Below are 24,869 nucleotides of genomic sequence, written 5' to 3'. Positions count from 1 at the left end.
GGGCCTTGGGGAGGAGATCGTGGCCCTGCGCAAGCAGCTGCGCAGGTGGGCCTGCACCCCCCTCCTGACCGAAGACTCCTCCCCGCCCCGCACTCTCCTCTCTGCATGCTCTCTCTGCACCTCCTGCCCTGTCTTCAACCCTGCACTGTCCCTTTCCGCTTTTGCTCTTTTTCTTTTGTCTCCCCGTTCTTGTTTCTCAGCCTCTTGGGTTCAGACTTCCCTTCTTACTCTTCTCTGAGGCTCCATATCAGCAGCCTGTTCCTTTCTCTGCACTCATTCTCCATCATGATTCCTCTATTTTAGTCTTTTGCTCTCTCTAGGTCTCTATCCCCCCCTCCCCCACACACACACCTTAGTCTTTTAGGTAGAAATTGGGTCTCTGTCCCCCTCCCTCTGGGTCTCTGTGCCCCACCCCCAGGTCTCTGTTGCTTCCAACTCCCTGAGTGGATCTGTCTCTACGGGCTCTGTTTACCTCCCGTGTGGCCCACCTGCCCCGCCCCCACTCAGTACCCAGCAGGCTCTGCAGTGTGCCAAGGCTATGGATGAGGAGCTGGAGGATCTGAAGACTCTGGCCAAGAGCCTGGAGGAGCAGAATCGCAGCCTCCTGGCCCAGGCCCGGCAGACGGTGGGTTCTGGGCAAGGGACACAAAGGTGCCTTCCCCCTTTCTTGGGAGTCTGAGCAACCGTGTCCGACTGTGGCTGGGAAGGCAGAGGTTACCCTGACTCCTCCCTTACTCCAGGTCCTGCTCACCCCCGACTTAGGGCTCAGCTTGATTTGCCATCCCTCTTACGACAAAGGGGACAGCAGGAGCTATCAGGGCTCCCAGACCCATTCTCCCAGCCTTGCTCACTAATGACCCAGACCCGAGATGTGTCCCAAGGCTAGGGACAAGGGCAATATGGGGGCAAGGAGGCCCTAAGACAGCCTTTGTCCTCTCTCCGGGGTTGCTCAGGAAAAGGAACAGCAGCATCTGGTGGCCGAGATGGAGACTCTGCAGGAGGAGGTGAGCTGCGGCCCGGTGCCCCGCCCACCCCTTCCCCAGTCCTCAGGATCTTCCCGCCCCACCTTGGCCGCCCCAAACCATCCTCAGCAGCCTGAACCCACTTACCCTGGCAGTCTGTAGAGGGAGACCCCAGAATCCCAATAATGTATGAATTTCTCTGAAGGTCACCTCACTGTGTGTGAGGACTGCCATGGTTAGCAAGAGTTGGGGGTAGGGGGCGGACTGCCTGGTCATGCTGGGGCTTCCTGCATAAACATGGGCCAGTCTATCCCCTCTCTGTACCTCAGTGTCCTCCCCTGTAACAATGGGCAAAATAACAGAATCTCCCCCACTGGGTTGTGTGAGATTTGAACAAAAGGATGTGTATAATCTTAGGTGTGAGGCAGGACCCACTGGAAGTGTTCTCTGAAAGTTAGCCAGTATTGTTCATATATTAGCATTTTTTATGGTTGAAAAAATACAGGCCTTGAAATCAGCCCGAGTTCAAATCCCATTTCTGCCACTTAAAAAATGGGCCACCTTTAGGCATGTGACTTCTTCCCGAGCCTCTGTTAAATCTGGATACGCCTAGTCATCTTCGATGGAAATGAAACTCACCAATTGATGATGAAAATCGTCACTGCCCCCCACAAGGTGGCATCTAAGTTGCTGGAGACCCACACGGCATCTCAGTGCCCCAGGAGGTGGCGGTCCTCACTCAACATCTGCTCTCTCTGCTGGTCACAAGATTGATGTTCATCGTCCCATCTGGTCCTGGGCCTTAGTCACCACCACACGCTGGCATCCGCTGGGAGGCGGGCATCGCCTCTAGTGTCTGGACATACAGTCCTCACTGCTCCTGCTGGTGGTGGCCCTCTGGACCCCGCAGCACACAGGGGCCTTGGGAGCTCCCCCTCAGGGGTATGGGGGCTCCTCCATACCCGGGGCCAAAGAGGAGGCTTGGCTTCTTTCCTAAGACTCTTTGTGGCCACAGGGAGCCCCGTGGGGCTCTCTGCCTCTGCTTCTCACACAGTCATCTCTATTCTGTTATTCACAGGCCTTGCTGGGGCTGAGACTGAGCTGAGAAATGGCCTCTCAGATTCCCAGACACCCCAGGGGTTGTGTGGTTCAATAGCATCCTTCCTCTCCACCACCCTTCGCCCCCCGCAGCTAACCCAGGGCTTGAGGCTGGCTCAAGGCCTGTGTCCCCTCTGCTGCTCTCTTCTTTGACCCTCCTACACCCCTCCCCTGGCCAAAGGATCTTTGCCCAGTCCAGGCAATGATACAGATTCTGCCTGATGCCCCCAAATCTCTTTGTCCTGCATCTGTATCGTAGTTTTTGTATTTAAATCCAAAATTTTTCCACTGTTGTTCTCTGGCTCTTCCATGAAAATTCCGTCACTTGGGACAATGAAAATCTCACCACAGGATGGCTGCCACAATGTGAGGCATGGGATGCAGACGGGACAGGAGTGTTTCTTCCAGAACATCACTTTTTGAAGAACAAGGAGAAATTTTCCCTAAAGCCCCATGGCAGAATCTCCCTCTTCTATGGTATTGACCAAAGTGACATCATACGATTATAGCCAAACCGCCCCCTGGCATGGGTAATCCAACCACTGATGGGCCAGAATACTTTCAGCTCCAAGGACGAGAACACAGAAGAAATGGCTTCAGTCCAAAGGGCACTCATTTCTGTAGCAAGAGGCTTTGAAGGTCTCTGGATTGGTTTGGTGATTCAGGCTGGGTCATCTGCCTATGGCCTCATGATCACAGATGGCTGCATCAGCTCCACCCTCAAGATCTCATCCAAAACAGGACAGAGGGACAGGGGGCCAGCTCATGTTTCTCCCATGGCTCTCTTTTCATCAGAAGGAAAAGCTCTCCCAGGAGCACCCCCACTATACCCACCACCCCAGCATACCCCTCTCCATCTCGCCGGCAGGAACTGTATCATATGAAACCCCCAGCTGCAAGGGAGTCTAAGAGAATATCTGACTTTTTTCAGCCTCTGGAGTGAGAGATGAACAAGTCAGAGAGGGTGAGAATGGCTGCTGGATTAGCTAACCAGCCACTTCTCCTGAGTCTGCTGAGATTTCCATCTCCTTCACCCCAGGCCAGGACTCACCTGCCCACGTGGAGAGCAGACCCCCAACGAAAGCAGAAGGGATAAGCAGAGTGAATCGCAGCCAGCGGTCTCCGCCTCCTCCCAGCCCAGAAGGCCCGGTGCCAGGTCAAGTGCCTTGAGCGGTGCCTGGGACATCCTAGGCGCTCGATAAACCAGAGCTATTCTTGGTTGCCTCCCCACCACCTCTCCCCTCCCCACGGCAGCCTACATAGCATCTATAGATTGAGTTCTCAAGTTACAGTAGGATAATGCTGGAGTAAGGGACACTCAGACACTCAGTTTTCCTACAGAGAATCTACAGAGCAGGGCTCAGGTTACTGCAGAAGAAGACTGGAGAGGCTGAGGCTGAGTAACCAGGTTCCCTGCTGAGCGGCCCAGGATCCAGCCTGCAAAGCCCCTACCAGGTGGACAGATGTTGACACAGCATTCCCGGGTCGTCCTTCGTCTGCCCTTCACCTGGCAGCCCGGGCCCGCTGAGACTGATGGAGGACTTGGAGCCGAGCCAGCTGGAGAGGAGGAGGAGCTGGCCTGGGTGTCCCCAGGGGTACCGAGAGGAGGGGTGTGGCGAGGGAAGTCCACCTGCCCCTTTGCCCTGAAATGCCTCTGCCCGTGGCTGCTTCACATCGAAGCCAGTGCAAGTTGCTGTAGTGCTGCTGCCTGGAAACTCTACGCTGGGTTTGGGGCCGTTTTATTCTCAGGTCCCACAGCATGGCTGGCATGCGTGCCCTCTCCTGGCCCCTTGTCTTCTCGGATAATTCTCCTCACCCTGGAGGACTCACGATGCTCCAGCACTGCTGCTTCCGGACTCCCCTCATCTGGGCTCCCACAGGGCCCGGGCCCTAGGCCTCATCAGAGTCTGCCTCCCACGTTGTCATCGTTGTCATCGTCTGCTCCTGCACTGGTCTCCCCCTCTAGTGACGAGCTCCCCCGAGGGGAGAGACAAAGCTGGTTCTTCATTCTCACCCTGGGCTACATCTGGCTCAGAGAATCTGCTGGTTATAATGGCAGCATCTGGACTCAGATGTGGGTTTGAATCCACTTGCTCACCATGTAAAGTTTCTTAGTCCCTCCACTCCTGAATTTTTTCTGCAAAACTGGGAGGGGGGATGGGGTGATAACCAATAAAAACATTAACACTTGGGACAACCAGATATTACATTCTTCCTGAATGGCGCAAAGAGGACGTGTTTAACAGCACCCGTGAAATCTTCCTGCCAAAAAATTGAACAGGAGCCTGGTCAGGGCCCTGGATCTACCCACCAGTTTAGAGGAAATGAAGAGGTGGGAGGAATGGGGTGAACGTGCCACACAGGAACGAGAACTCAGTAAGCCAAATCCAAATGCCCCAGTTCTACAGGACAAATAATCTGATTTCTTGCACTAAAGAAGGGCCCATAAAAGTGCCAGGGTAGGGGAGGTGGGTGCTACTGTCAGATGAAAAGCAAGGAGACATTTCAACTAAAAGCCACAGCGGACTTTGTTTAGATTTTCATGCAAACAAACTAAATGTGAAAAGACATTTGTGAGATAACTTAAATGAAAACAAACAGGGAGCACCTGGCTGGCTCACTCAGAGGAGCATGTGACTCTTGATCTCAGGGTTGAGTTCGAGCCCCAAGTTGGGTAGAGAGATTACTTAAAAATAAATAAACTTTGGGGCGCCTGGGTGGCTTAGTCGGTTAAGCGTCCGACTTTCGCTTAGGTCATGATCTCGCGGTTCGTGGGTTCGAGCCCCGCGTCGGGCTCTGTGCTGACTGCCAGCTCAGAGCCTCGAGCCTGTTTCAGTCTGTGACTCCCTCTCTCTCTGACCCTCCCCTGCTCACGCTGTCTCTCTCTCACTCTCTCCTAGAAATAAATAAAAACATTAAAAATAAATAAATAAATAAATAAATAAACTTTTTTTTAAGCACCAATTCAGGGGCACCTGGGTGGCTTAGTTGGTTGAGCATCTGACTTCAGCCCAGGTCATGATCTCACGGTCCATGGATTCAAGCCCCACGTCAGGCTCTGTGCTGAACACTTGCTCAGAGCCTGGAGCCTGCTTTGAATTCTGTCTCCTCTCTCTGCCCCTCCCCCACTTATGCTCTACGTACTCTGTCTCTCAAAAATAAATAAATGTAAAAAATTTTAAATAAACCACCAATTCAGTATGGGACAATAGTAAGGAATGATCTATTTTGTTAAGAGTGATAGTGGTATCGTGAGTTTGCTAAAGTAAAAATTCCTCAAGTAGGAAATAAAAATGCCAGAGCAGTCATAGGTAAAATAATGTAATACCTGGTGTTTGCTCTCGAATCATCTGTTAAACAAAACAAAACAAAAAACTCGGAGGATAGGGGAGAAAGTGGGGAAATGTATATAATTGTCGAAGTTGGGTGATGGGCCATGTACATCCATTGTACTGTTATTTTCACTTATGTGTGTGTAAAAAGCACACAGTTTTGAAGATATCTTTAAAGTTATACATTTTACATTTCCTGAACATGTTGGTATATGCCTGTGTTGGTATATTCCAGGCATATACCATATGCCATATAGGTTTTATGCTTATTAACCTATAGTAACATATGCTTACATGAGTTATCACCTGTATAACCCAGGGTAAGTTGCACAACCTTTCTGTGCTAGACTTGCCTCTGTCTTTACAATGGGGGAGAAGAGAGGTGCCTGGATGGTTCAATTGGTTAAACATGTGACTCTTGATTTTGGCTCAGGTCATGATCTCACAGTTCATGAATTCGAGCCACGTGCCAGGCTCCATGTTAACAGTGTGGAGCCTGGTTAGGATTCTCTCTCTCCCTCTGTCTACCCCTCTCCCACTTTTTCTCTCTCTCTCAAAATAAATAAACTTAAAAAGAAAAACCAATGGGGGATAAGAAATGAGTTAACACTTCCAAGGCGCTCAGTAGAGGTTAGCAGTTACCATTAGCTCATTTAATCTACACAGCAGCCCTGTGAAGTAGGTCCTATCTCATCTCCATTTTTTTAATGAAATGTTTATTTTTGAGAGCGAGAGAGAGTGCGAGTGAGGGAGGGGCAGAGAGAGAAGGAGACTCAGAATCTGAGGCAGGCTCCAGGCTCTGAGCTGTCAGCACGGAGCCCAGCGCGGGGCTCGAACTCACAAACTGTGGGATCATGACCTGAGCTGAAGTGGGACACTTAACCGGCTGAGCCACCCAGGCGCCCCTCATGTCCGTTTTTACAGATGAACACCCAACGAAGCACAGAGAAATCAAAGCTGAGATCTTACAGGATGGTTGGAGGGATTAAATGGGACAAAACCTAGAAAGCGTTTAGCATGAGGCCGGTTGCACATCAGGTGTTCAGGAAATGTCAGCTGTGGCCACTAACCTGTGCTGGAGGGGCCTGACCGCTTGTTCCTTCTTCCAGAACGGGAAAGTACTGGCTGAGCGGGATGGAATGAAGAAGAGGAGTGAGGAGCTGGCCATGGAAAAGGACGCTTTGAAGGTGGAAGCTCTCCCTCCTGCCATCTTGACCAGTTTCAGCCACTCTGGCCTCGTGAGATCCCCGGACTCCCATGAAGCCATTAGGCTCCCCGGGCTCCGGGTGGCTTGGCTGAAATCCCTCTCAGGGAGCTGATGTCCAGAGACATCGTGGGAGGTTGAGGAGAGGGGCTCGGGAGAGCTGGGTGGTCCGGGAAGGGGAGGGCAGCGCCGGCTGAGACAAGTCCTGGAAGGCCGGACAGATGGACGGGCTCCTTCCTTGGCAGCGGCAGCTATGTGAGTGTGAACACCTCATTTGCCAACGAGATGCTGTCCTCTCCGAGGTGAGGGACCCTGGGCTGGCAAGGGGACATTTGCCTTCCGTATGCACCTGGCCGGCTCCCACCCCTAGTCTGGAAAGGGAGGTCCTTCCGGGGTCGCATCCCTGGATAAGCAACCTGGAGAGGCCAGAGGGATCCCCCACCTCCACCCTTGGGTCACAAGCATGACCTGGCACTTTCCATCAGCCCCTAGCTCTTCCCCCGAAGCTCACACTGCCAGTCTCCCCTACCCCTGCCTCAGTGTCTCTGTGGGGCTGGGCCCAGTCTCAGTCGCCTTTGGGCCTTTCCAGCATACTCGCCACGCAGAGAGTCTGGCCAAGACCTTGGAGGAGTACAGAACGACGACCCAGGTAGGCGGCTGCCCTCCCACCCTCAGCCCCCTGCCCAGCCCCACTCTTTTGCCATCTCTGCGATCTGCTGCCTCTCTGTGTCCCTGCCCATCTCTTGTGGAGTCTCTACACCTTGTTTCTTCCATCTCTGCTGTACGACGGTCTCTCCCTCTCTGTTTCCATCTCTCTCTCTGCCTTTTCTCTTGTTCTCTGCTTCCTTTTTCTCTCTCACCCTGTGTATCTCCATCTTGGGTCCACTTTCATTCTCTGTGGGGGTCTTGTCACCACATCACCCCTGCTCATCTTGCTGTGTGTCTGCCTTTCTTCGATCTAGTCTTTCTGGTCCCAGGGGCCACTCTCCTCTCTTTTGGTCCCTGGTCATTATGAGTCTCTCACACCCCGCGTGTCTTTTGCCTCCCTGTGAATCTGTATCCGTCATGTCTTTTGCTCTGTGTGTCTCCATCTTTACCTTTCTTTTCTGAATTTTCCTGGCCGGTTGGTTACCTTCTGGGCTCCTGCTACTCGCCATCTCTCTTTGGCTCTCTAAGTTTCTTCCCCTTGTCCCTTGGGAATATGTGTCCAGAGAAGCCCACAGAAGTTGGGGGGAAGGGGAAGGGAGGGTGGAATTGACTGTAAGGGGCGCCCAAGGCTGGGAGGTGGAGAAGAACAGAGAGGCCAGGGACCCCACTCCCTCCTTTGCAGGAACTGAGGCTGGAAATCTCACACCTAGAGGAGCAGCTGAGTCAGACCCATGAGGGGCAAGATGAGTAAGTGGAATGTCGGGGGAGGGGAGGGGAGCCCAAAGGCAAGGACCCCCACCCTCCAGCGGGGGTGGAGGCAGACAGGGCAGAGACCCCAGAGTGGGCAGACCAACAGGTAATGGGCAGTCACAGAGAGAGCCTTCCCCGTCTTGACGGTATATCCAGGCTACCGGAAGGGGCCCAGGCGAGAAGAGCAGGCTGGACCCAGCTGCTGCCCCCGTCGCTGGGCGTGGAGATCCAGGCCATTCGGCAGGTGCGCCTGGCTCCTTTGAAGCACCCCAGCCCCCTTCCAGCCACAGCTCCAACTCAGCCCTGATTCTCACTCTACCCCACCTGTCCCCCAGGACCATCTCCGTCCTCAACCTCATCCCTACCCCTGCCCTGCCTCCCCCCCGCCCCGCGCCTCAGCCCCTCCACATCTTCTGCCTTCACCCTGGCCTCCCTGACCTCAGAAATGCCTTCCCTCCCAGAAGCAAGAAGTGGCAGCATCCGCTCTCTCCAGCCCCCTCTGTGGAGTGTGGCAGTGGGAGGAGGTCGTCATCGAAACCGACGAGGAAGCTGAGTTTCCACCTGAAGCCACCGCTGGGGCCGAGGTGAGCATGGGCGGGGCTCGGAGACACCGGAGTCCAGGAGCTGGGAAGGGGGCCTGGGGCTCCGCGTGCCTCGAGCTTGCTGCCCGTCCCACAGGTAAATGTTGACTGAAGACCTGCTGGACACAGAGCCCAAGCCAGACAGGGCCCCAGCCCTGCCCTCTAGGGACCACCCCGAGAGTGCAATAGACAGATTGTGGCTCGTAGTTCTTGTCGTTAGAAAGCAGGGGCAGGAGTCGCCATTTACAGGGGCCTGGCGGGGGAAGGTAAGAAGTGAGGCGTTCTTCCAGACCCCGTAAAGATACATTAAGCTTTTACTTTTGGGGTGTTTGGGGTTTTGTTTTGTTTTGTTTTCGCGTGGTTTTTGTTTGTTTATTCTGTTTTTCTGAAACTTTTACTTTTTGGATACGAGCACCTTTAGGAAAAGCTTAGCAAGGCCACTATGATGTCTTAACTCAACCAATAGCTGTTGTTTTAGGGCTTCTATAATTACCTGACAGGATTTCAACACCCTTTGAAACAACTGGCATAGGGGCGCCTGGGTGGCTTAGTCGGTTGAGCATCTGACTTTCGCTTANCTTCAGTGTCCAGGAGAGAAAAGTGAGATTTTAATTCATTTGTGCCAGAGTCTTTTTTTTTTTTTTTCAAAGAAAATATTGCCCACAGCTCTGTAATTGCATCACCTGGGAAATTATACTGCTTCAGAATTACACTCTTTACCATTGGGTTTTTTAATGTTTATTTTTATTTATTTTTGAGAGAGAGAGAGAGAGAACAGCAGGGGAGGGGCAGAGAGAGAGGGAGACAGAATCTGAAGCAGGCTCCAAGTCACCACAGAGCCCAGCGCGGGCCTCCATCTCACAAACTGTGAGATCATGACGTGAGCTGAAGTTGGATGCTTAACCGACTGAGCCACCCAGGTGTGCCTACTATTTTTTAAAAAATTTTTTTAATTTTTAGGTTTATTTATATTTATTTTTGAGGGAGATATAGAGAACAAGTGGGGAAGGGCAGATAAAGAGGGAGAGAGAGAATCCCCAACAGGCTCCACACTGTCAGCACAGAGCCCAATGCAGGCTGAAACTTAGGAACCAAACCGTGAGATCATGATCTGAGCCAAAATCGAGTCAAGAGGGGCACTTACCCGACTGACCCACCCAGGCTTCCCTGTTTACCATTCTTAAAGGAGAAACTTGTCTCTTTGCTCGTGTTTTCCCTGGGTTGAGAGAAGCTTCTAGGTTTCCCTTCAACACCGGTGCTGTTTGATTTTTCATTTACCTCCCCCAGTATCTCTGCGAGGTGGGCATCCTCATTCCTCATCCTGTCACGCATGGGCAACTGGGGCTAGAGGTCACACGTCCCCAGTCACACAGCCTATGGAGAGCAGAGTCCCATCCCTCAGAGGAGGTGTAAGGGTGGATTCTTCTGTGAGCTCTCAGATGCCCCTTCCGGGGGGACACTGACCCAGGCCTCAGGGTGCCGCCTGCTCTGGGTCCTGGAGCTGCCACATGGAGCCGCTCAGGGCCAGGGGGAGATCACGCAGAATGGCCATCCCAGTGCAGGGAGATGGGTGTGTGGAGGTGGGAGGCAGGCTCTGAGGGAGTCCAGCAAAGGGGGGACCTGTATCAGGTGGGAGACGGGAGCGGTGTCACAGAGAAACTGACACTTGAGCTTATTTTGGCAAAAAAAAAAAAAAAAAAAAGGCAGAAGTAGCATGAGGGAAAGGGATGCCTTCCTGGCAGCAGAACCGCACGTGCGAGCACGAGAGCACATAACATGGTCAGGAAGCAGAGGGAGTTGGGACGGCTAGTGAGCCAGGAGGCTGGATCCCCACAGGAATTCTCTGGAAATCAGGCTGGGAGACTGTACTTTTCCATTGAGCCACAGAAGGCTGAAAGCGGGGAGGGAGGAGGTTAGCTCTGAATGTAGAGAGACCCCTTAGGGGCCACATGGGTTCTGATTAGAGGCCGGGAGCCAGTCAGGAGGCTGGGACAAGAGTCCAGAGGATGAAGCCTGAGCCAGGCCAGGGCCCTGGGATGGAGAGAGGGGTGGGCAGAGAGAAGGGGGGCAGGGGGGACGGAGCTGCGGGCAAGCGGGCTGGGTGCAGAGTGCTGGGAAGGGAGAAGCTGGAAAGACGCCAAGCTTACCCTGTGACCTAGTGAGATGCAGGTCCTGAGGGGCATCTAGGGGGCTGGCCGAGGTCAATGGGTACACAAGGCTGCAGCTCAGGAATCTATCTAGAAAACAGTGTCAAGTCGGTGGTCCAGGCCACAGGCAAGGAGATGTCTCCAGAGAAAATAGGACCTGGGTCCTAAAGGAGAACAGCTGAGGGGTGGCCCCAAGACCAGGAACCTGGGAGGAGAAGGGGATCTGGGAGGATCTGAGGATCCTTTGGGTCCACGTGAGTGTGAGAAGTTTGTGGGAGTGTGAGAGGTTTGGGGGACCTGGACTCCTGGGTCCTGAGGAGAAGGGGCTTTGGTGGGGTCCAGAACAACTCTCCCATTTCTGGCTTCTGCTCCGGGGGTGTATGTGCAGAGCCAGCCTCAGTGGTGGAGCCCAAGAGGCAGGCAGGTTTTAGAAGCAGGTGGTGAATTCTTTCAGGTGCCACAGCCTGGGAGACCCAACCTTTTCTTTCCCACAGAGAAACTTCCAGGGAGAGCCAGCACGCCCACAAGGAGGAAGGAGGGAGCGGTCGATGTGGTAAGAAGCTTGTTCCTTCCAGAGCTGTCCCCCTGCCTTGGGGTGACACCAGATTCTTGGACGAATTTGAATAGCGTACAAGGATTGGAAGAGTCCTGGGGGAGCTGCTCATCATTCATTCATTCATTCATTCATTCATTCACTCATTCCTTCACACTGAGGCCACCCCAGGCCTGTGACCCAGGATGAGTCACATCCAGCCCTGCCTTCAGCATCTCCTAGCCTAGAGGGACACAGAGTGACCCGGCCGCCGGCTCTGTGAGGACATCTGACACTTCACTCTACCTGGGGGGAAGCTTCCCTGGGAGGCGATGCTTGAATAGGGTTCTGTAGGAGCAATTTTCATCTAGGAGACTCTGAGACAAGAAGACAGTTGTCAGGCAGATGGGACAGCTCAGTCACTTGGTCACTGTCACTGAACACCCAAGGCCTCCGGGGAACCCTGGGATGAATGAGGCCCACTGGGTTGAGAGCAAACACCCAGGTAGTTAGGAGACAGCCTGGGTTCAAATCCCAGCTTGGTGACTTAGTGATAGGGGTGGTGGGCCATGGAACCCCAGCCTTGTGATGTTCCAAAGCTCAGGTGCAGGCCTCGAAGGGGAGAGAAAGCACTAGATGCCTGGGCCCACTCTCCTCCGGGGCCCTGGCCTTGGGCCTTCCCCCCACCCCCTCCTTTGCAGGCTCTCCGCTGAGGCAGCTAATGAGGCTGCCTGCCACCAGCCTCTAATTGGGCTCCTCTGAGAAAGCTGAGATTGGGCGGGAGAGGGGTTCAGAGCTACGACCTCCCCCTGCGTCACCAGGGAGGGAAAGGAGGGGAGAAGGGGCCGAGCAGTGGCAGGGGTTGGGGCTGGCCATCTGAATTTCCCAGGAGCCGGGCAGTGTGATTCCCAAATCGGGAAGCTGGGAGCAAGGGAGGTAGTGAATCCTGTGGCACCTAACAGTGGCTAGGGGTGAGGGCTTGGCTCCCGAGAGGGGCTGGGGACAAGCCACCTGGGTCCCAAGTAGAAGTCCCATGGATGAGACAGCTGTGTGTCTGACTGGGCAGAGGCTGGGGGCTTACTGGCCCAGCTGCCTTTGGGGGTGCTAGTTGAAGAAACAGCTGTGACTTGAAGTTGTCAAGATGGCAGCAGCTGGAGGGTGGATCCCTGGACCCCAGTGACAGTGGTAGCCGGTGGTGTGGACGTCTGGGTGGGATGTCTGCCCTCGGTGTGTGTGGGGGGAGGGCAGAGGTGGATACTTGCCCACCTCAGAGAATGACTTGTGGGGAGGGAAGGATTGCTCACCAGTTGGCTTCTGGAATCTCAGTCCTAAAAGAAGACCCAATAAGACTGAGACTCACTCACTGAAAGTGGCACAGCCCATGGGGCACGAAGTGGGGTCTGACCTGCCCGGCGTCTGGGGGAGCCCTGAGTCTCTGGTGTTGGGAGGGTAAGAGAACAGAGAAGCCTCGGCTCCCAGCTAGAAACGTAGCAGCCAAGAAAGCCAGTTGGTTGGAAAGGATGTTGAAAATTCCCCTGCAAAACACATACTCTGAGCTACACACAGCGGTTTGCTCTTGGGGCTCCAGGACACCCCCAGGCTCTTCTGTGACGCCCGGTCCACGTTAAGACCCCTGCTTTAAACGTTCATCCAGCTCCATAGTGGGCGAGTGGGAGCCAGGCAGAGGGAAGGTGCTTGCAGTGACTTTTTTGTCCCCTCAGGTTGCCCAGAACAGAGGAAGAGGAGGAAGCAGAGACCCAGGTCACGGTAGGTGGTCCCCAGCCCCCCTCCCCTGCCCCCACCCACTCCAGGCCCTGGAGGAGATTGATGTAGGGGCAGCTCCTCCCAGCCCTCACCCCACACCCCCACTTCTCCTGAGCAGACAGAAAAATCATTTGGCTGAGAAATAACAAGGCTCTTGCTATAGCTAATGAGAGCGATCAGTGCTGTGGGGGGAGTAGGCCAGTAGGCGGCCAGAATGTTCCCGGGGGGCCCACCTAAGCGCATACACAGGGCTACAGCCTCTAAGCCACAGGCCTCACAGACGTGGCTACACCCCCGGAATGCAAAAACGCACACGCACATGCGCCCACACACAGGAAGGGGCCGGGCCCTCCCCAGCCGGCCCAGAACTCCCTGGGGCACACCGCCTGTCACAGCCCCCCTGCCTGGCACCGCACACACCCCATACCCCTTGCTTTGTTGTTCCAAGCGGCAGGAGGCAGGACACAGGGTGAGGTGCAGGTGACAATCCCCATTCTCCGGCAAGGAAAGGGAGGAAGCCTGGGATGGGGTGCGAGGAGCCTCCGGTCCTTAGGTTAGGAACATGAGAGCCCGAATGTGCACCTGGTGTCTGGGCCCCTTCACGCTCCAGAACATCCAACATGGTCTCTCTGAGCAGCCTGACCCCAAAGCCACTTCCCACGACCTTCCATGGAGACTGGTCCCCTCCTCAGCTATCCTCACTGCTGACTAGACAATGATCTTTACCTAGCTGTCAGGGTGGGGCCAGGGTTGAAGACCATGTGTAAAGGGCCTAGCACAGAGCAGGTGCACAGTAGGTGGCTGAGACTGATCTTCCTGTTATTCCTTATTATTGTAATGATGGCTATCAGTGTATCCATGGAACAAAGGTGTGGGTGGGAAAGCCTGAGAGCAACAGAGGGGATCCCCTTTCAGACAGACGTGGGGGTGAGATGGCCCCTGGACAAATATTTGGGGCTTTTTTTTAATGTTTATTTTTGAGAGAGAGGCACACACACACACAGTGCAAGCGGAGGAGGGGCACAGAAAGGGAGACACAGAATCAGAAATAGGCTCCAAGCTCTGAGCTCTCAGCATGGACACGTTGGCTCAAGGGGCTCAAACTCATGAACCACGAGATCATGACCTGAGCTGAAGTCAGACACTTAACCGACTGAGCCACCCAGCCGCCCCTTTGGGGCCTTAATCTTAAGGCCCCTGCAGGTTCTGATAGAGGCAGGAAGACAGACCCAAAGAGTACCCACGCTGGACTAGGCCCAGCCAGGGTTGGACTCCTGGAGAAGATGAGATCTCTGCCCTCGGGGAGCTGAGATACTTCCAGAATCAGATGCAAATGGAGATAACAATATTGAACAGCACACACAAGTACCCAGCACACACACAAGTACTCTGTGCCAGGCACTCTCCCAAGCTCCCTCCTGCTGTTCTGCCTTTTACCTGTGTTCCCTTCAGACTCCCCTTCAGCCCTGTGAGGTGGGTACCTGTTAAGACCCTGTCCCCAGATGGGGGAAGTGGGGCATGGAGACATGGGGTGACATTCCAAGGGACATACAGCTGGAAGCTGGCAGAGCTGGGAAGCCCACCCGGTGGTATATCTCACGGCACTGAGCCACTGTGTTCCACCCCCTTCCATGCGGTCACTTCTGTCCACTCGGCTGAACCAAGGGCCTCTCCCAATCCAGGAGCCACTGTCTCAAGTCTGTTTCCTTTGTCCTTCCAGGCCAATCTCCCCATCCCTCTGGGAGACCCTCACCGTGGAGACATTCCAGGAAGGCCTCCTGAGAGGTAACAGGACTCACAGGGACCGGGGACCGGAGGGGACCCGGAGGTGGGGGAAAGTCCTGCACGATCGGCCCATTCTCCTTTATGCCCAGCAGCCCTGCCGAGCCAGATCTGCAGCGAGCCCTGGTGCCTGTGCTGAAAGAGCTGGTCCCAGTCAGGAGGCCGGACCGGGGCCAGCTCTGCCTGGCCCCCCTGCACCCCCAGCCGCTCAGGTGGGTCCCAAGGCAGTCCCAGAAAGGAGGGTGCCGGTCACACGCTGGGACGTTGCCCACCACCGAGACTCCCGGCAGCTCCCCGGCCCCTCCCTAAGCTCCGTACCGCCCCCCACCAGGGTCAGCCGGCACCCGCTGATCCCCGCTCCGGTCCTGGGGCTGCTGCTGCTGCTGCTTCTCTCCGTCCTGCTGCTGGGCCAGTCCCCGCCCCCCACCTGGCCCCACCTCCAGCTCTGCTACCTCCGGCCGCCCCCAGTGTGAGCCGCGAATGAACTCACCGGGGATCTTTCTACCGTTACTACTGTTGTTGTGCCGCCGTTACCTGGGAGCACCCCAGTTCGGGGACCCCAGATACAGTACTCCAGGATCCGCACCCCCTTACTGGGTTTTTATCATTTGGTTTGGTTTTCTGACATTGGTGACTACATTTCTTAACAGCAGAACATATCCAATAATGGCCTAAATACTAGGCGGGTATTTTCCTCATGAAACAAGTCTGCAGGAGGACAGCTATGGGCCCACAGCTGAGTCTCCACAGCCTGGGGGCCAGGGGGGCTGTGATTCTCTATGACTCTCTTGGCCCTTCCCTCTTGCTCAGGAGACGCAGGCATAGCTTCGCACGTCACACCTGCAGGGAGAAGGGGGACGTGTATATAAAAAGCAGCAGCCTTCCCAGAGCCAGCAGCAGACCTGTGTTTATGTCTCACTGGCCAGAACCGCCTGTCGTGACCACCCTTAGCTGCAAGAGAGGCTCGGAGGCCGAGTACCCTCCTGGCAGACAGGGAGAAAGAGATGTGGCCCGGGCCCTCCCCACAGATGTCATCTGCGGTGCAAACCGCCCACGGGAAGTGGACCAGTGTGCCTTTTGTTCACTCATCACTTCCTGCTCATTTGTTTGCCACAATTAGACCTTAGAAGATAAAGCTGTAGAAAAACAGGCCCTCCAATGGCAGGCTGGGGAGCGCTGGTTTGCTCCCAAGGATGATGGGAGCCATGGGAGATTTTACTGCCTGGTTTTGGTTACCTATGTTTTAATTGAGACGTAGCTTATATACAGATAAATGGCTGTGCTCATTTGGGCAGCACATATACTAAAATTGGAACCATACAGATAAATGGACAAAATCTTAAGTCTCAGGTGCATGAATTTTTGCATACGTAAACACCGTGAAAGCAAAACCCGGGTCAAGACAGAGCAGTTTCAGCACCACAGAGGCTTCATGGGGAGAGTTCTGAGCAAGGGAAGGTCAGAGTCCCCCGTATTTAAAGGCAGATGGTGATAGAGGTAGCTGCAGGTTCCATGTGAGCCCAGAAAATGCACTGAAGCCCTCCCGGGAGGGTGGAGAGTCTGTCCCAGTTAGGTGACATCTGTGTGTTAGTCTTGAAAGCTTAGTAAGCTTTGTTACAGTGAGCAGGGACTGGCGGAGGGTGTCACAGGCAGAGGGAACAATGTGTGTGCAGACCAGGTGGTGGGAAAGCGCCGTGGTGCGTACAGAGCTATCGAAAGCACCATGTTGCTGGGATTTTAAAAAAGTTGGGGGGCGGATTTGGAGGAGGCTACGGAAGGAGGATGTGGAGGAAGGGGCAAAGACAGCACGAGGGCCTGACCCAGGGAGACAGTGGAGCAGTGCCAAGACGGGAACCCACGGGGAGGAGTAGGTTTGGGGGAACACCGAACCTCCGTGGGACGGGTGAGTGTCGGGGTTCCAAGACATGGCTGGAGCCCACAGCCTTGAACGCGCGATCTGGAGACGGGGTCCTGGATGTTATTCCCTGTGGATGGTGATTGACATTTGGGGGAATTGCTGCAATTTCCTGGGGAGGGGAGAGGGGAGGACTTCCAGGCACCATTTCATGAGATGCCTCAAATGTTAGCCAAGACATCTAGGAAGGAAGGAAAGTACGGGAGGAGCTCAGGCCAAGACCCAACCGCAGGTCCTGCGGCCTAAAGCCTGTGAGGCTCCTCACAGGGTTGTGAGTTTCAAAGAGCCAATACAGGTGCAGTATTTACTGGAGTGCCCGGCACTGCTCATAGCTCTTTAGTCCCATTTCTCCTTGAGAGTCACGGAAAGGTCTAGACTTTACAGATTTGGGTTCTTTCTGCCTTTTACTGGCGCTGACAAGTTGGGGGAATTACTCTTGACTTTCAGAGTCTTATTTGCGAAATTTGCCCAACCCCGAATGGTGTTGAAGAATATAGGTATTTCTTCATTCGGTATTTCTGAATAACAGAGAAGCAGCCCCATCCAGTCTAAGGGCCAATTAGGGCGCAGTCCGCCTCCCAGAAATACAAATTGTGGGAGAGCTTGCCAGTCACCAAGCGCCCGCCCCGCCCCTTCCCGCGAGACCACGAGCCCAGCCCCGCCCTCTTGTGTAGACCAATCAGTGCGCGGTCCGCACGAGCCGCGCCCCCGGCACGAGCCTAAGAGCCCTCAGTGCAGCTGTTGGAGTGGGTTGCCGTGGTTACCATTGAATATTGGGATGAAGGGCTGGCCCAGCCGCCAGTGAGAGAGACTCGGACAGAGAAACAGACAGATTGTGACTGGCTACTGCTTCCTGTCACCTGCATGCCCATCCTGTGCCTCCGGAGCCTGACGCCTGGTCCCCTCTCCCCTCTCCTCCCGCCCCAATGTGGCGCCCCGATGATCTCCCGGGAAGGGTGCAGTCAGAAAACTCTAAACAAACTTATGGAAGCTGCTACTGGAGAGGCAGAAACCCTTTTCCAACAAAAGCGCTTTGCTTCGCGGGCGCTGTGATGTTTTCTCATGGTGTATCTGGGTTGATCCACAAATGAGGGGGAAAAGACTCAGATTAAGCAGCCCTTCCCGATACCACATAGCTATGTTTGGAGGAACCTGGTCTTGAATGGCAGGTACCTCTTCACACCGGAGCCCCCGATCTTTCCACTGAGCCCAAACATAAATCAGGAAGTGAGGAGAGAACGGAAATTCGGAGAAAATGAGAGCTGGAAGAGGGAGAGAAGGAAACAACAGAGGAAAGAAAAGACATGAGGGATCCAGGCAGAGAAAAAAGAAAGTGAGTTAGAATGGAAGGAAGAGTTTTAGAGGCAGAAGAGTACAGAGACGAGGCAGAGGGTTAGGAAGCCAGGAAGGTGAAAAGAGACAGAAGTACAGAGACTCAGAGAAAAGGCGAACAGATACGCAGAGAGAGACAGAGACCTAGAGATGGGAGCAGAGACTCAGAGGGAAACAGAAAGGGACAGAAACCCAGAGAGGAGGACAGAGACCTGCGGGTGGGGAGGGACAGAGGCACAGAGAGGAGGGGACAGAGCTGGGGCATGGAGGAAGGGCAGAGCAGAAATCCAGAGGGAGAGAGACTATAAGTGAATGGAAAGATGATATAAAAACAAACCCCCAAAAAATGGGGAGAGCAAAAAGAGGGGACCGGGGAAGAGAGACGCTGGAGTAGCGACGCAAGCCCCGCTCCCAGATCCCGCACACGCACACAGGGGCGCAGGAAGGAGGCGCAGACCCGAACGCTCAGCAGGATCTTTATTGAGGTTGTGCGGGCACCGCGCTCAGGGCGCGTCCAGCACCAGCAGCTTGTGCATGTACGAGTTCAGCCAGTGGCGGCGCTCGAGGGCGGCCAGCAGCCGCGCGCGCTCCCGGAAGGCCGCGTCGTCCGCCAGCGCCAGGCTCCGCCGCGACAGGAGAGGGGTGGCCGGTCCCGCCCGGGCCCGGCCAGGGGAGCGGAGGCTGCGAGGAGACCAAGAGATGCGGTTACCGCGGGTCCAGGCCCGCCGCAGTCTAATTCGAAGCCCTGTCCCTGCACCGTCTGTGGAGTGGCTCTGTGTCTGTCGTCAGTCCCCCTGTCTCTGCGCGGGTCTCTGTCTCTGCCCACCGGGCTCGAAGCTTCCTGAGTCTGAGACCGAGTCTGATGCATGTGTCCAGCCCCAGCGCTCAGCGCACGACCTGGCACACACTGAGAACGCAATAAACTTCGCTCAAGAGAGGAATCCGCTGCTGCTTGGACTCCTTTCAAATCTCAACGCCTTTCTCTGAATCCTGTCTCTCTTTCTCGTGCTGATTCTCTGTCCACACTCCACCTCTCTCCACCCCTAGTCTCTGTTTTCCTGTCTCTTGAGTCTCTGTGCGCCTTTCTCTTTGGGTCTATCTCACCTCTCGGAATCCCCCGCCCCTCCCCGGGAGTCCGGGGCGAGGCGCGTACCTGAGGACCCCCGCGGGGGGCAGGGCGACTCCCGAGGCAGTGCGGTTGCCCCAGGGCACAAGCAGCAGGAGCAGCAGCAGCAGCCGCACCCGGAGGCTCCTGGGCACCTGGCGGGTCTCCATCACCTGTGGAAAGACACGGAGGAGCTCAGTGAGGCCCACATCCTGGCCCAGAACCCCGGACCCCACCACCCACCCACCTCCTGCGCCCGGTTGCAGGGCCCGATACCGCGCAGTGGGCTCGGACAGCGAGGCTTCGGCCCCCTTATATCGCCTCCACAGCCCCCGCAGCAGGCAGTGACGCAGACCAGGGGGCTGGGGGCGCCGGGTCAGCCCCCCCACCAGGCTCATTAGGAGCCGCCAGCGGTAATGAGGAGCCAGGAGTGGGGGCCCTGCCTCTGCCTCGGCAGCCACCAACTAATTGGGACCAGGAGCTGGGACCCGAGGGGAAGCAGGAGGGGGAGAGACAGACAGACAGAGAAGTGGACACGGGAGGTGTGTCAGAAGGATAAAAATAGAGACTGGCAGAGGGACCATCAGAGCAGAAGCCAGAGACACAGAGAAAGAGACAGGGAAAGCAACAGAGGAGGGACTGATGGAGAGAAGCAGAGACACACAAGGATGAAGGACAAAGGGTGACAGAGGAAAGGACAGCGAGGAAGAAAGGGAGCAACAGAGAAAGAAGGAAAGAAGAGGAAAGGAAGGGGGACCGGGAAAGAAAACAAAGAGCCAGCTAGAGCTGGAGGCTGGAGGGAGGAGGCTCTGAGAAAGACAGGAGATGGAAGAACAGCCAGCTTGGATAGGGACGCCCAGAGATAAATCCAGGTGGGAAAGAACCAGAAAGATAGAGTGAGAGATAGAGGGTGGGGAAGGGAAGGCAGGAGAAGGGAAAGGGTATGGGGGGGAGGAAGGGGGGGAGGGGAGGGAGATGCTGGGAAGGCAGGTAAAATGACAAGGAAAATCAGGAGTCTTAGAAAAACCACAAAGAGGGGAAAGAGACAAGAGAGACCCCATGCTTCCATGCTTGGGTCTAAGCCTTCCTGGGGAGGAGTTTGGAGGAGTTGTAAAGGCCCAGCCCCCTCACACTGGCTCTAAAGAGGGTGCTTTCTACACAATGGGGAGGTAGGCCAAGGTTAGGAAGTCCCAAAGGGCAGTAGCCATCTGGATATCTGAATGGCAAGACACGGGAACCTGGGAACCTGGATTCCTGGATCTGGGGGGAGGGACCTGGAGGCCCAGACTCCTGGGTCTTGAAGTAAGAGGACACCAGGGACCTAGACTCTTGGGTTCACATGTAGGAGACGGCAGATGGGCTGGACCCCTGGCTTCAAAGAAAAGCTGGCTTAGTTGGGCCACATCTCTCCACCAGATAGATGATCGAATCCCTAACTCCCTTCCCTATTCCAGAGACAGCATTCTTTATCTCTGTCCCTTTAAGAGCACAAGACTGTCGCCAGGCTCCCAGGGTCCCCAGGGAGGGGGTCAGGTGCGTCACCTGCTGCGCCCCTGGGACCCTACCTCCTGCTGCCCCGCCCAGAGCCATTCTGCAACGTTCACACAGCTCCGAGACCAGCTCTGCTCACCTGCTGTTATCTTGGACCCCACTGAGCAGGTAAGAGACCCCAGGCCCCAAGTGACCCTGTCCTAGCCAAGTATCTGCCACCTCCACCTCCCCCTGAGCACAGACCTAGGTGTCTCTGCCCCCAGACCAGTCCTGAGAGCCTGGGATGTCAGCTCCATTGTCAATAAACAGGGGGACTAGCAGAGTCCTGTCCTGCCCCCCAGCTCACTCCTCCTGAAGGCTGAGGAGTCCAGAGCCCTACACACCTATCTGTGGAAGACCCAAGACTCAGACCGAGTTCCGAGTCCCCTAGAGTTTGAGACTCCTGTTTCCTTTCTCCCCCATAATCCAGCCCCCCAGTTGTGCTCCCTCAAAATTCTAGGCATGTGAACCTTTAGGCCCCTTGTTTCTAAAGAACCAGGAATTGATTGATTGATTGATTGATTGATTTTAAATTTTTTAATGTTTTATTTATTTCTGAGAGAGAGAGACAGCGTGAGCAGGAGAGGGTCAGAGAGAGAGGGAGACACAGAATCCGAAACAGGCTCCAGGCTCTGAGCTGTCAGCCGCGGGGCTCAAACCCACGAGCTGTGAGATCATGACCTGAGCCGAAGTCGGACGCTCAACCGACTGAGCCACCCACGCGCCCCAAGAACCAGGAATTTAGACCCACAGTGCCCTCCACCCTCTGGAAACAGGGAGTCTGAACCCCCAGCAACCTTCTCCCCCAGGTCCCCGGAGTCTCCCTCCTCTTTCAGATCCAGGCATTTTGGCCGCCAGCCCCCAGCCATTCCTTCTGAGCCAGCTCTAGCGTAAACAACCCTGAAGGTGTCCCCGGAGCCCTCAGAGAGGAAGGGATCCTGTGCTTCCATGGAGGTCTACACCCTCTGAAATAGAAGTTGAGGAGGTGTGAGGGCTTGGAGAGGTGTCATTCTTTCCCAATTTTTCTGAGACACCCCCCTTCCCCCTGCCCCTGGCTCGGGAAAATACACAAGGAAATTAACTACTGTGACTCCCAAGAAGCCCCGCGCCTCAGTCACCCTTAGCTACTGTGGCTACGGCCACGGCCCCCACAGCCGTCGGGGATTTGCAGTTAGGTTTTCCTTTCCCTGGCGCGGAGCTGGGCTGGATCCTGGGCCACCAGGGGACCGGTGGGCGTGGCCTCCGGGCGCGGGCCGGGGGGAGGGGGGCCCCAGGAGGCTTCCAACCTTATTAACCCCTTCCTTCCTGCTCGCCCGCAGCTAGAGGCGTCTCCCAGAGCTATGACATCCCTCCGCCCCACCCTCTTCGTCCTCCTCTTCTTCCTCGCCCGCCTGGGTTGCAAGGCTGACCCTTCGGCCTCGCCGCTTACAGGCTCCGACTTCCCTGAGATGGGCCACCCTTCTCAGACCTCCCCTCCTGCTTCTGAGAATTCCACTGAAGACCAGCCTAACCCAGATTCCCCTGCGACTGCTTCTCCCGAGCCCTCCAAAACACCTCATGCTGTTTCCCCTGAGCCCTCCAGCCCTGACTTCCCCGAGGCTCCCAACCACGACCGCCAAGAAAGCCCACACCCAGAGACTCCTAAATCTAGCTCACTCAACACCTCAATATCAGACCCCCTGGACACCCCCCAGAGTAACCCCTCCAACATGACACATCCAGAACCTTCTGAGGTCCCCACACCTGACCCGACTGATAGTCCACACCCAGAATCCCCTGAGACCCTCAAACCTAGTCCCTCCAAAGCCTCCCACACAGAACTTCCTGAGCCCCCAAACCCTGACCCTACCCAAACTCCACACCAAGAATCCCCAGAGATTCCCAAACTTAACTCCATTGGGGTCTCACATGCAGAAGTCCCTGAGATGCCAAATCCTGACCCCACCAAGAGTCTTCACCCCAAATCTCCAGAAACCCTAAACCCTGACACCACTGAAACCCCACATTCTGAATTCCTGCAGACCCTGCGTCCTAACTCTACTGAAAGCTCCCACCCAGAATCCCATGTAACCAGCAACCTCAGCCCCACTGACATTCCCCAGACAGAGCCCCCCACAACCCACTACCAAGATGCAACAGAGAACTCCACGACCTCGAGTCCTGAGATCTCCTCCAGTCTTCAGCCAGAAACGACTACACCTTTCAAGGACAACGCAACAGCCCTAAATGCGCTGCTGCCCCTGAATCCCAAAGCAGAAACCTCTGCAGTCACCCAGCCCGACACCCTTAAATTGCCCACCTCAGATTCTCCCGGGACAGTTGAGTGGAAGGCCTCCCAGGACTCTAGCCCTAAAGGGCCTGACGCCCTTCCCTCAGCCCGGATTGTGGGCCCCCCTGCTCCTCCAGTGTCCCCCAGTCAGTCGGCCCCTGCCACTCCGCGGGCCCCCCAGCGGCGCAGCCGAGGTGAGAGAGTCAACACTATCATCGTGGTGGAACGAGTGGAGGAGACCGGTGAGGGGCCAGGACCCAGACTCCTGGGTCCAAAGGAGGAAGGGGCTGGAGGCCGGGACTCCTGGGTCTCAGGGAGGGCGGGGCTGGGGACCCGGCTCCTATGTCTGAGGCTCTGAGGCGGGAGGATGCTGAAGGCTGGTATGGTAGTGCTGAGGCAGGAGGGGGCTCGGGGCCGAGACTCCTGGGTCTCAGGAAGAAGGGGGTAGGGGGTTAGGTTGCTCAATTCCGGGTCCCTCGTCCTTCAGGCGTGACCCTGGTGGGGCGCCCCCGGGGCGCGGCGGGCGGGGCCCTCTGCCTATTCCTCGCCGGGACCGGCCTGCTGATCGGCATTTTCCTGCTGCTGTGGTGTCTCTACCGCCGGGCGTCTCGACACCGGCCCTTCGCACACCACCGGCTTCCAAACGACGGAGATGAACCGGGTGAGCGACCCTTACAGCGTCCCTCTCCTTAAATGACCGCACGCTCCCTTAACCTGGTTTCGCCTCGCACTTTAGGGCGCCCTGCCAAGAAGTACAGGTCCCCCATCCTAGGTCCATAACAGCCCCGACCCCTCCATCATCCTGTCCCCAGTTCTGTGAAATCTCACACACACACACACACACACACACACACNGCAGCCGGAGCCCCTCTTTCCCTGCCCTCTCCACTTCAGGCCCCGCCCCTGCTACGCGGAGGCCCCGCCTCCTCTTTCATTTGGGGAAGGGGAAGCCCGCCCTTTCATTTGAAAACCCAGTTCCAAAGAACTGCCGGAATCCTCTCTCCCGCCTTCTCATTGGCCAGCGGCGCAGCAGAGGAGACAGGCCCCTTGTGTGCCTGCGGATGACCTCGCCCCTTTGCTCCCGCAGTTATGCATCTAGAAGCCNCCCCCCCCCCCCCCAGAGGAAGGAAGGGCCCAGAGGCCCTGACCTCCTGGCATGCTTTGCTGCCAAGTAGTCCTCCTGGATAGAAGTCCCACCCAGAGATGCTTTCCCTGTGACCGGAGAACACGGTCTGAGTGCGGCCGAATAAACCAACTGTTCCCAAAGCTTGTCGCCTACTCTGGCCTGCGTCCTAGGAGAGGAGGGGGCTGGGGGCCCAGAATCCCGCGTGACTGCCGAGGCGGAGGACCACCGAGTGTGAACACCAAAGCATTTTATTGGGAGTGGGGCAGGGCAGTATTCACAGTCACAGAGACAGACACAGACACAGCCCTGCTCCGGGGGAGAACACCCCTCTCCGCCAGCCCCATTCCCTTTCCTGGGACTCTGTGACTTCTCCTGCAGAGGTTCCCCCAAATCTAAATCGAAAGAGGGGAGTCTGAGCGGGGAAGGATCCCAGATTCTGAGTCATTTAGCCCCTGAGGGACACAACAAATGGCCACTGAGAAAATGAGGGTAGTTTGAAACCACCCAGGAGAATAAAGTGCAAGGAATTGGGGGAAGAGGGGCATCTTGAAACCACCATGGGGAAGTTCAATGATGGTGGCTTCACGCCGTTGAGTGGATGGACTTGAGCAGCCACTACTTAGACCTGAAAACGTGTCAGAAAAAGTGCATGGGGGTGGAGAGAGGCATAGTGTTAAAATCGCCATCTTGTTTCCCCAGACATTGTGCTAAGCTAGGGAACCTTGGGGAATTTGGTGCTTCAGCACAACCTGCTGGTGGCTGGAGGAGCGATGGGGGGGTGGGGGGGACTTG

At 55.7% G+C, this 24,869-nt stretch overlaps 3 protein-coding genes across 3 annotated transcripts in view; 2 read left to right on the top strand and 1 right to left on the bottom strand.

Annotated features, from left to right (window-relative positions):
• KASH5 (KASH domain containing 5) overlaps positions 1-16,143 on the top strand; it is a 25,697-nt gene extending 9,554 nt beyond the window's left edge. The window contains exons 8-21 of the mRNA XM_077747408.1: positions 3-45; positions 508-625; positions 954-1,004; positions 6,502-6,579; positions 6,842-6,898; positions 7,186-7,245; positions 7,927-7,991; positions 8,151-8,238; positions 8,456-8,578; positions 11,217-11,275; positions 12,976-13,021; positions 14,739-14,803; positions 14,896-15,012; positions 15,132-16,143. Coding sequence (XP_077603534.1) covers positions 3-45; positions 508-625; positions 954-1,004; positions 6,502-6,579; positions 6,842-6,898; positions 7,186-7,245; positions 7,927-7,991; positions 8,151-8,238; positions 8,456-8,578; positions 11,217-11,275; positions 12,976-13,021; positions 14,739-14,803; positions 14,896-15,012; positions 15,132-15,273 — 1,112 coding nt within the window. The 3' untranslated portion in view covers positions 15,274-16,143. The remainder of the gene's footprint in view (positions 1-2; positions 46-507; positions 626-953; positions 1,005-6,501; positions 6,580-6,841; positions 6,899-7,185; positions 7,246-7,926; positions 7,992-8,150; positions 8,239-8,455; positions 8,579-11,216; positions 11,276-12,975; positions 13,022-14,738; positions 14,804-14,895; positions 15,013-15,131) is intronic.
• A 2,407-nt stretch (positions 16,144-18,550) lies between these two features.
• Positions 18,551-19,322, bottom strand: PTH2 (parathyroid hormone 2). The gene is made up of 2 exons (XM_077747297.1): positions 19,201-19,322; positions 18,551-18,728 (listed from the first exon to the last, which is right to left on the bottom strand). Exons 1-2 carry the CDS (start codon positions 19,320-19,322, stop codon positions 18,551-18,553), a joined length of 300 nt encoding a protein of 99 aa, XP_077603423.1.
• A 2,700-nt stretch (positions 19,323-22,022) lies between these two features.
• On the top strand, positions 22,023-24,312 carry GFY (golgi associated olfactory signaling regulator). Its single transcript, XM_077747150.1, has 4 exons — positions 22,023-23,193; positions 23,439-23,612; positions 24,039-24,122; positions 24,248-24,312. The coding sequence occupies exons 1-4, from the start codon at positions 22,023-22,025 to the stop codon at positions 24,310-24,312; spliced, it is 1,494 nt and encodes a 497-aa protein (XP_077603276.1).
• Positions 24,313-24,869: the final 557 nt, after the last annotated feature.

This window comes from Crocuta crocuta, unplaced genomic scaffold (assembly GCF_008692635.1).
Source record: "Crocuta crocuta isolate KB4526 unplaced genomic scaffold, BGI_CrCroc_1.0 scaffold334, whole genome shotgun sequence".
NCBI classification, from domain to species: Eukaryota; Metazoa; Chordata; class Mammalia; order Carnivora; family Hyaenidae; genus Crocuta; species Crocuta crocuta.
The sequence above is the reverse complement of the archived record's forward strand: the minus strand, read 5'-3'. Positions and strand labels throughout refer to the sequence as shown.